This window comes from Lolium perenne, chromosome 4, assembly GCF_019359855.2.
Source record: "Lolium perenne isolate Kyuss_39 chromosome 4, Kyuss_2.0, whole genome shotgun sequence".
Taxonomy (NCBI): Eukaryota; Viridiplantae; Streptophyta; class Magnoliopsida; order Poales; family Poaceae; genus Lolium; species Lolium perenne.
In genome coordinates, this window is record NC_067247.2 from 294,392,431 (window position 1) to 294,403,271 (window position 10,841).

At 43.3% G+C, this 10,841-nt stretch overlaps 1 protein-coding gene across 1 annotated transcript; it reads right to left on the reverse strand.

The window, feature by feature from the left end:
• Positions 1-546: 546 nt before the first annotated feature.
• LOC127295812 (dnaJ protein ERDJ3A) lies at positions 547-4,183 on the reverse strand. Its single transcript, XM_051325810.2, has 7 exons — positions 3,900-4,183; positions 3,501-3,556; positions 3,324-3,397; positions 2,260-2,789; positions 1,830-2,171; positions 1,178-1,525; positions 547-1,070 (listed from the first exon to the last, which is right to left on the reverse strand). Exons 1-7 carry the CDS (start codon positions 3,990-3,992, stop codon positions 789-791), a joined length of 1,725 nt encoding a protein of 574 aa, XP_051181770.1. The 5' UTR covers positions 3,993-4,183; the 3' UTR covers positions 547-788.
• Positions 4,184-10,841: the final 6,658 nt, after the last annotated feature.

The window sequence follows — 10,841 nt, forward strand, 5'->3', positions numbered from 1 at the left end:
ATGTTCTTATCAGAATTGGGAGGAACAGCGAAAATATTTAATTAAGCAGATAAGAAGGAATAGTATAAATGAGGGGATCATCCGTAATCAGAGAGCAGCGAGAAATTTAGGAAACACGGGAGATAACCAAGTCACTCTGCAAAACACGTACACTGATCATATGATCAAGCAACAGGATTACAGGAAGCACTAAGAATAGTTCATAAACAAGGAATAACACAAAACATATACCATATAATTATAAGAACATGATAGAATAAAAATATATAGGTTCTTATCTCTGATGTCTTTTAAATGACTAAGATAGTAATCATGCACAGGAATCATCTACTTATCTACAACTTAACCATACAGCAATGATCAGAAGCAAAACCAGGAATAATCCAAGCCAATGGCCAATGTGACCAAACGACATAACATACTAAACCCTAGAAGCTTAGATAAGAAGCATGGAATATTAGCAGAACCAACAGGTAGCAATTAACCATGCCATAGCTTAAACAGAAGCACGTAAGAATTAAACAGTAGATCTTAGATTAACAGAGCTAAAAGCATAAGCATGACCATGATCAAATTGAACTCCGAGGGTGTAATAGCCCAAACATGCTTATCCCTACTACATACATGTACTACAATCCAGTGCGTCAATTTACATTTTACTCTCTTCATTCTGCTATGTACAAGCCTCTCAGATCACACTACATTCTAGTTAACACTTAACACCTAAATCACTTGCAACTATTTCAAAAAAAAAAACAATGCTTAGAGCTGAGACCCTTATAGCCTTTCTACCTAAGAACTGGCTTCTGTCTGATTGCTGACAAATGGACGTCTCCATTCAGGACGGAAGCCACAAATCTTTCAGCTTCTTCCATCGTTAACTCACCATTATGTACGGCAAACTTCCCACGACGAGGCTTGTAGGCAAGCAGAAGATTGTCAGACGACTGGTATCCAGACTTGTCAAACGAGGACAGGAATGCAGATTGTCTGTTCCCGTCCAACAAGGCATAGGCAATTGCGTTTCCAGAGTTATACCTCTGCCCACGGATCAGAGTCTTATGGGATACCTGAATGCAGAAATCACAACACAACAATGTGTGTGTTAAACAAAGGCTAGGTACGAAGAACAAATAAAGTTATGTTTCTGTCTATCATCAAATGACAGGAGGCAAACCTCGGACAGGACGGTCTCCAGCTTTTCTTTTGCTTTGTTTGACTTGAAAACACCAATGATACATACTGAAGCCTTCTCTCCACAGGTTTCCTGGAAATTAGAAGCTGTGAGGAGAAGGATTTTGTTTTCCATCGGTTCAGGTTTCTTTGCTTGATTTGATGCTAGCTTCTTATTCTTCTTCTCGAAACCTTCGAGCAGAGTCTTCAATTCTTTGATACCAGATCGGAGATCTTTCACTGAAATACCATCCTTCAGAAGTTGCTCCTCACCATTAATGTTCCGGCCAATAAGCGCTGGAACATTTTTCACACCGAGTCGTTTGAGCAGTGGAAGAGAAACATCCTGAACCTAAAGACGAAAAAAATTACTTTCACTCCCTTCATTCAATTTGCATAGGATAGATATTATGTTTCCCGTCCTTGATTGTTCACTGACTAATATACGAAGTTTTACTCTATGATCTATGATACATCACATTTATCAGTAACCTATGCCTCAAATCTATAATTAAAATTTTCCCTACAAACCACTGATTAAAAAATAATTATAACGCAAAACGCCAGTATATTATGTTATGTATCAGGCCTTCCCATGAAAAGCCTAATACATAGCTTCAGTGATTAAATTAACTTTCCCAGGCAGTAATTCTTACCTCTGCATCATAGAAAATTAAGCGATTGCGGAACATCCCACTGACAGCACGCCACATTGCTGGCGTGTCCTTCTTTGTTGACAGTAAGAGTACTTGAGGAAGGTTTGGTAAGGCATGTGAAGGGAAACTAAATTGGCTAATGTCTACCCTTCTGGAGAATCTCGGCAGGTGTTCCTGACAGAATATCTTCAGGCTCTTAGCATCATTTTCTCCAGAGTACTCATGCAAAGACCCTTTCTCTGTAGTGCTGTACGAATAAATGAAGAGACGAGCCGATTTTCCTACTGAGACACCAGCTTTTTTGCAAAGAGCTTTTTCTTTCTCACAATTTATCTTACCAGCCTGCATCAATAGAGTCAGCATATAAGCATTTCTTGATATATGTTAACTGCCAAGGATCAGCATTATGTAATAAAGCTGATCAGCTTACCCTTACTGCACCATCCAGTGAACGAGCCACATCCTCCAGGATACTTTCTAGCACAAATCGACCTTTTGCTTGTTGTGTATAGAATAACAAAATCCAACTAATTCCTTGATCAGCTATTTCCTTGTTGAAACTTTGCAGTGTGACCTCCTTAATGGTGACAGGGTTTGTATGCTGGCTGGAAGTTCTTGCACCGGGTCCAGCAGAACCAGCAAATCCACCGTGCTGGTTGCCTCCCATTGATCCACCACCACCAAACATGTTGGAAAAAACATCACCAAGATCAAAGCCAAACGGATTTCCAGCGTCAGACCCAGGGTTGCCACCAAATGAAAAGGAAAATGTTTTGCCATTTCCCGGACCACCCATTGTCTGCCATCCATCGCCGGATTTGAAATAGGTAGTCTTGGGACCACCACCAGTGAAACCCTCATGGTTCCCAAAATGTCCACCACCAATCCCTGGGTTACCTTTCTCATCACCGTAGAGATCATAGTTTTTCCTCTTCTCTTCATCTGATAGAATCTCATGAGCTGCAAAGGAGACACCAGCTCGGTTTAGAAGTTCAAGGTTATACAAAAGGATAGAGTCACGGTCATTGTCGTTTATCTCCTAGCAAATAATCATGGATTGAAAAGCAATTGGCTAACAGGGGTTACAGAACTTCTTGGTGGACTGATATATCATTTGCAAAGAGAAGCAGATGTAGAATAAACAGTTCTCTGCATCTAGAAAAGCTCAAGGGACAACATGCAACACCCAGAATGTTTCTCGGGATAACTGAAACAAGCCTACCATAGGCAAGAGCCGGACACTTCAAACCTAAGCAAAATCAACGCGAAAGTCTTCAACCAACATGTGAATGGAAACATGGAAGGGCTAGAATCGAAATTTATATGTGGCCGAAACATTATTTAGTGTCAATGAACTATGGTAAGTGTCCAATGAAGGATTGTCTCATATAGCTATATACACATTGCACGGTCAGTATGTCTAAAACACCAAATAGATCAAGATGTTTATACCAGTATAAGTATTTTATATGGACATAGTTGTGTGTGTCTTACCATTATTTATCTCTTCGAATTTCTGCTGAGCACCCTTGTCTTTGTTCTTGTCAGGGTGATATTTTAATGAAAGCCTGTGGACACCAGAAATTAGATAAGCTTTTGGTTGACAGACTATCAGGCACAAAAACAAAATTCATATTGTTTTTTTCTGAAATCGAACAACAGAACACATACTTGTGAAAGGCTTTCTTAATATCCCGTTGGCTGGCATTCTTGTCAACCCCAAGAACCTGGAACAAAGAAAGAAGGCATGATGTTATGGCTTGCTAGTATATCAATGGTTAGTAAAAAAACACTTCAATCACGTTGAAGCATCAATTAGGCAGATAAGTTTCAAATGGAAGCACACTTGATAACTTTCAGATGTGGCTCTGCGTATTAGCACCACTCCCTTACACTTGGTAGGGGATACGTATAAGCATTACCGTGATTTACTATTCCGTTCTAGCCTCTGAATTGCACAAAATAAACATCCATACGCATCACTTCAGCCCACTGTGCAACTAGTTTGCAATTGAGTTATCGAAATCCCAGAACCGCATTAGCTAACCACACATGACGCTTATGGCTCACCTTGTAGGGATCTAAGGTTTTGGCGGCGACATCCAGGGCGATCGAACTGAGGACGAGCGAGGCGACGAGGAGGGTTCGGACGGGGATTCCCATCGCGCAACTTCTTCGGCCCGGGTTTCGCTCTACCGCGACGAGCCTTCGGGTGCAAGATTCGTGGTCGGGTTCGCTGCTCCTGATGATTCTTCTGGTTCGGTTTGGAGGGAAGCAGAGGAGGAAGAGGGGATTTTAGCCATGGGCGGGGTGCCGCCGAGTTTGGAGAAGAGGGCTCGGGATGTTTCTCGACCGAGCGCACGTGGCGTGCGGAGGCGGCCTCCAGCGTGCTCGACCAATGGGATTAGAGCTTCCGATCCGGGGTGCGTGGCGGTCGCAGTGTTAGACTCGAGTCATGTGCCACGTAGGATCGAGTTCCTTTTAGGCGTCGTCACCGTCCGATCTCACGACGCCGACGTAGGCCATCCTAATTTTCTGTTTTTTTTTTTACAATTGGAGGCGCCGGGCGCTAAATTTTTATTTAAGTTATATGTATTTTACAGCATCTTTACTATTATACTGGAGTTGGTCGTAGGTCATACAACGCGTTTGGTGAAAGAGATTGAGATCATCCGAACCGTTCGATCTAATCTTACGGTCTTCACTTAACATCCACCAGCGTGCACCTTTCCTCAAATTATTTACCAAAATCTCCCTAATTATCATTAATTTACTTACCAAAATATTCCTAATTATCATAAATCCTTACCTAATCTGTCTCTTTGAAATTAAACACGCTATCACATCAAATCTCCAATGACGACTCCCTCCAATCTCCGCACGATCGCACCACCGGATATTCTCCTCATGCCACGCCGCCACGCAGGGTTCGGAGCTGGCCGGGCTCCTCGACGCCGACGCGCCCAGCACACCGCCATGCCCTAGCATGCCGCTCTCGACCTCCCTCCACCAGCGCGCGCTGCCCTCTCCGGCCATCTCCGCTCTCTCACATGCCCACTGACCTCTCGCCCGTGCCCAGCTAGCTAGGTCCAGCCGACGCCAGTTCGCCAAACACGTCCAGCGGCCAGCAGGTCACATCCGTCCAGGTCCTGTCGATCATGCTCCAGATTGTCGATCGCCACTTCAGCTTCAGGACGAATCAATCTGCATGGATGCTGCCATGCCGGTCAGTCACGCCGTCACGTGGCACAGCGGGCTAAGGACCTAGACGCAAGTTCTCCGTTTGCCACTTGAGCCGTATGCTGCAAAGCGCAAATAAGCCAGTTCGTCAATTGCCGGCCGGGATCCCACGAAGCCACGATAATGGACGTCGGTACGTCTCATCCTAGGTGACTATGGCTATTGTGGCGTCGGCATCGACACCAGGCTAGCTGGCGGCTGCGCGTTCCGGAGGTCAAGTCTGGGAGCAGGTCGTTCTCCAAGGTGAGACCATCCATCCCTATATTTAAGCATTTTCTTGAGCTTCTTTCGAATTCTGATGCAAAAACGAGGGTGTGGCTTTCTGTATCCATTAGGAATTATGAGCTCACCATTTAGTGTCCTGATATGAACTACTTCTATATAGCGAGCCATATACATAATAGATGTGGATCCGTGTGAATTTTGGGTTTGCTCGCTTCACCTATTGAAGATTTGGATTAAAAATATCAGGTGTTCTGATCTTTTGTAAGTTTACAGGGTCAGCGAATTTGGGCTCCTGCTCAGCGTTTGCCAAAGAAATTGCATTCTACGTATTCTCTTAAAGAAGCTATGAAATGGGATTAGAAGGGTGATCAAGACACATTTGTCTTATGATTTCTCAATAATTATTATCAGAATGATTGACATAATTATTAATCCAATTCCTCATTGGGATTATGACAGGTGTTTGTATCCTTATTTGCATTGCCACTTGCAAAAGGTTGGTGGTGCCGCAGTTCTTTGTATTGGCATTGCATATCCAGAAGCCGCTGATGAAATGGATGTCTATTATTTGCACGGGTACAAGAACAAAGAGCTAGATCATAAGAAATTACCTATGCTTAGGAGTATTACCACATCAATAAAATGTTGATGCTCTGTGTATCCATGAATATCCATGAACAAGCGTTTTAATCTAGACTTGTGACATTATCTCCGGAAGCTGCCACTGATGATTATTATGATACAATTTTTTTGCTTTTATTGGACATGAGGTATTTCTCCAGAAGTTCTCAGTTTAATATTTCTACTTATTATATTTGTTATGACCCTATATTTTGATATTTTCTGAAATTATCTGTACATTAAATGTTAACTAATTATTTCTGCGGTATGTCCATGCCTGGACCGAGAATATGTAATATCTTAACAACAACATCAGACTCTATTTATCTTTTGTTATTTTGCCTTCTCAAAACAACATGCCTTGTTTCTCTTTATGGTCTACATGTTCAAGCCGGCTGAGAACCAGTACTTCTCTTGATGATGTGATGCCAATGAGAAAATGTTCATGTACTTTGCAATATGCATAAAGAGTAGTGTACCCTTTACTTCTATGGATGATGCTTTACTACATGTTTTTCTATCAGGTTTATGTATGCTTCTTAGCTGTTGAATCAATACTACCGGTAGGCAGCAACATACCAAAATTATTTAGCGACTGTAAATACTAGATTATTGGCATTTACTAGGATGATATTTTAAAAGAATAATTGTATGAGATCTGCAAGGTACCCTGCTATTGTTTATTGATATGCCATTTTGTTATGACATAGTATTAACACATTGAAACCTCTAGGTTTATGAGAGGATGGACTCATCCATTTCATTCAACACTTCACAATAAACTTTTTCATCGAGTTGGAGTAGAAGTATCTGACCTCTTATATCCAAAGCTCAAACCATCATGCGGCCTAGCTCCTACGCCTAGACGAGATTCGCACCGAATAAACAATAGATGGCTTCGACGGCTCCACTGCCGCTTATGATACTCCCTTCGAGATGTCGTTTCCCCTGCCTAAGGTCCCCGAGCCGCAGCTGTCGATGAAAACTGATCTTCTCTTCCATATGTGTTCTTCATTCAGGTGGCGGTGTGACCGCCATTTTAGTTACAGATCATGTTGAATTTCTCTCCAAGGTTGGCCAGATTTTGGTAGGTTTGTTGTCTGCGCAATACTTGTGAATAAAAGTCCATGATACTATTTAATGGATTTTTTTTCATTCCTTAGGTCATGAAGAAGGGGGAGATACCATAGGAGAGAACTGATGAGGATCTTTTGCCAAGTCGGGCGCAACATTTAAACAACTTTTTAATGCTCACGAAGACTCAAAGACAACACAGAACTCTCAGGACCACACCTATATAGGTAAAGAAACATGCACGATTCAGTACCAACAAACAATTATACAGTAGGGCAGCAAGGCAGAAATCTCCACATGTAACCTATTGTCCGCTGACTGTGGGAGCTGCGGGAAACTGACACTATAAAAGGAATACATGTGTTCCAAAGCATGGTTCCTCCTTGTCCTTGATAATACTTGCACAGTGTGTGTATGTCATCCTGCAATGCCTTGCAACTTTTCTCACGTTAAGATGGCAACTCTCAGCTGCCTATTCGCTTCTGTTATGAGGCTCCTTGCTGCTCACTTTGGCCTAAAGAATTACAATTCATTTACTTGCTGCTATGGCAATGACCCATACAGAACTTGCGTTTATCATACTAGCCATTGTCATTAGTAGTAATGTACAATATTTTTGCTATCAAATACATAGATTCTCAGGTATAAGCAAATTAGACTAATCGCAAAGAATTTGTAACTTCAGCAACATTCATGTGTTCAACCAAAACAATTTTGGCTTAAATTTATCCTTTGTCCACATTTTCTTATGCAATTCATAAACCATGTGAGTTAATTGAAAAGGTCCGTATTAGATTACAGAGACCCATCTCAATCACAATCTTGGATGCCCACCAGGTATGTATCTTTTGTTTCAATTGGGACCAAACCAATTCTATACTATGCAGCTGAACTTGTCAGGTTATCGAGCACATCTCAGATAGCTGGATGCAGCACAACCATGTATCTCAGACAAAATAATGTCTTTTTTTGGTTTGGCAGTATAGTCTCTGGATTGTAATTTTAATTTTGCAAGTTCTCCAAAGAAATCAAGCATATACTAAGCAAGGCTTATGCATATAATACAATAGGAGTATATTTCATTCTATTGCCAACTAATCCTGCGATACGATAGGAGTAGAAGTGAGATTTTTTGTGTGTATTAAATACAACATTAAAAGGCTATATTCACCTACAACCTACAAATCTAATATTTTTTGAAATTTGTATAAGTAGTATATGTAGCAAAACTTTAATTTCTCAGTGATTTCTGTCAAGAATCAAATATTATGCTAAGAACTAATCATTGAACTTAGTAACACAATTTATCTATCCATTTATGTTTATAACAAATAAGAACAAAATTAGGACCCCATATTTTTTTGTCCTTGTGTGTTCTAATATTACAACAAGATCGTACTATTTATAGAAAAGTTGGGTATCACATGAGTAAGATGTGTGTGCCTTCACATTGTGAAGGAGGCTGAACTTATGAGGTGCAATGGCACCCGTGATGTAGATCACTAGATGGAGATTTGGAATGAGCAGGAGAGGCGACTTTACTACAGTACACACAGCACACGCGAACCTGAGTTTTAAGTCCCGCCTCAAACGCCCTAAGGGCATCTCCAGCGGCGCGACGCATTTTGGACGCCCAAAAGTGGTCGCGAGCGTCCGTTTGCGTCGCCCCGCGGACATATTTTGTCCGCTCGTCCGTTTGCGTCTGGGTGTGCTCCCACCGGGGCGGCCCATTTTTTGAATTGCAACATAGTACAAACATTGAAAGTAGTATATAAAAATGCATAAAAACTATACAAAGTAGATCTATAAGCCTAGACTACTTGCTTCCTGACGGGCCGGCACCATCGTTGCGTCGCTCCGTCGCCTGCTTCTCCGCCGCCTCCCGCGCGGCCGCTATGGCTCGGTGCGCCGCCGCGTCCTCTTGCAGGCACTGCTCCAGCCTCGCGTTGGCGGCCTCGTCCTTGAGCGTCTCGAAAGACTCGACGAGGGCCCGCTGCTCCGGCGCCTTCTCCTCCGGCGTCGGCGCATCAGGGTCATCGGATGACCAAGATATCTCCGAGTCGGAGTCCTCGGCTGCAGCGGCAGCCGCCAGCCTGCGCTGTTCCAGCTCGGCGTCCAACGCCGCGTGGCCCGCCAGCTCCTCCTACGCTTCCTGCGTCGCGAGTGCCAGGGTCGCGGCGTCCCTGACCGGGTTGAGGAGGTCGCCCGTGTTGTCGTCGGAGTCGAACTCCTCGGAGGAGCTCGACGCCGGAGGAGGTGGAGTGGGAGGTGAAGGTGGAGGTGGAGGCGCGGCAGCCTGGCCGCGTCTGGCGCTGCTCATGGTGGATCTGCTTGAGAGGAAGCGGCGCTACGGCAGCGGCGGCTAGGGTTTGTGGGGAGGAGATGAGATGCTCGCGCCCTGTATATATAGCGCGGAGGCAGGGCGACGGCCGCGCCACGCGTGGCATCGCCATTACTACGTGCGCAGAGGTAGGCGACGGCCGCGAGCCACGCGAGGCATCGCCATTAACGCGGCCGCAGACTGCCGAAGCGACGCCTCGGTGCCAGTACCGGCGGAGAAGACGCATCGACGCTGCGCACGCTCGCGGAAGCCGAGGCACGCCATTAACGCGGCCCCTGCAAAGGCTGCAGCGCGCCGCCCAGAAGTAATACCGCGGAAGACGAAGCAGTTATGCCGCTGCCAGGCGGGCCCGGTGGGGAAGCGAGCGGACACTTTGCGCGTCCGCCGAGCGTCCACCGAGACGCAAACCTGGCGCATATTTGGGCCAGATTTGCGTCTCCGCGGACGGCCCGATCACTTTGCGTCGCCCCGCTGGAACAGACCCCAGACGTATTTCCGGTCACGGCGTCCGTTTATGTCGCGCCGCTGGAGATGCCCTAAGTCTACCTGAATAACTACGTGGTATGTCATAGCCGCAGCCAGACGATACATCGATAGACACAGATGCAAATGATTGAGCAATTGAGCAATTGGTACTGTGCATCTCTCAGTTTGGTATTAGGTACTTTAGTACTCTGATGCTTTTGTGCATATCAAGGAAAAGCGGTAGAGTGGCTTTTGGCAGTGAAGTTCCAACTGAGGAAAGAACAAATAGAACATGAAACGATACAAGTTGTCGGTCGTTCATGGCGAATTCATCTGTGTAAATGATGGCTTCAATCGGATTTCATTATGACTTGAATGTTTGACATAGCATATTTTTTTTGTATACTAATAAGTGAGCAACCTTTTAATATACTATTTTTAATTGTTCTCCAAATGGTAGTGAGTTATGTACGAACAACACTACAAATAATATGTGTCAATCATAATATGGTTTGCTGATCTCTATTCTAACTAAAGTAAAAAAAATTATAGTTTTAGAATACTGTCTATATATTTTATTACGTTTGAAAGTTTATTTATATTCTAATTATATATACACTATAAGAAAATAAATTTAAGTGAACCGTAGCAACGCACGGGTATTCAACTAGTGTATTATAAGACGTGTGATTTGTATCCGTTGACCTTTCTGATAAAATAGGATATACGTACAACTTTGGATAGGCAGAGACAGAGACAGTTCACTCTAAACAGGTAATGGAAGCAGATTTGGTGCCCACGAGCACCAATGCTTTTAGTTTTTTAAAATATTTGAAAATTATACATGTGCATTTTAAAAAATAATTACATTTATTTCATGAATATGTACACATGTTCTGAATGTTCGTGCGAAGTTTCGGAAAAAATTGCATTGTATTTTGAGCTACAGGAAAAAAAAAAGTTTGTGACTATGTATAGTGATAAATATTTATCAGAAAGTTGTCTTTTTTGTATAGCTCAAGATACAGCATATTTTTTCTCAATTT

Coding starts and splice junctions, on each gene's coding strand:
- LOC127295812 (XM_051325810.2), bottom strand. CDS start 3,992: ATGGGAATCCCCGTCCGAACCCTCCTCGTCGCCTCGCTCGTCCTCAGT. Junction 3,557..3,899: donor AAACCTTAGATCCCTACAAG/GTGAGCCATAAG, acceptor TCTTTGTTCCAG/GTTCTTGGGGTTGACAAGAA. Junction 1,071..1,177: donor TGGAGACCGTCCTGTCCGAG/GTTTGCCTCCTG, acceptor TTCTGCATTCAG/GTATCCCATAAGACTCTGAT.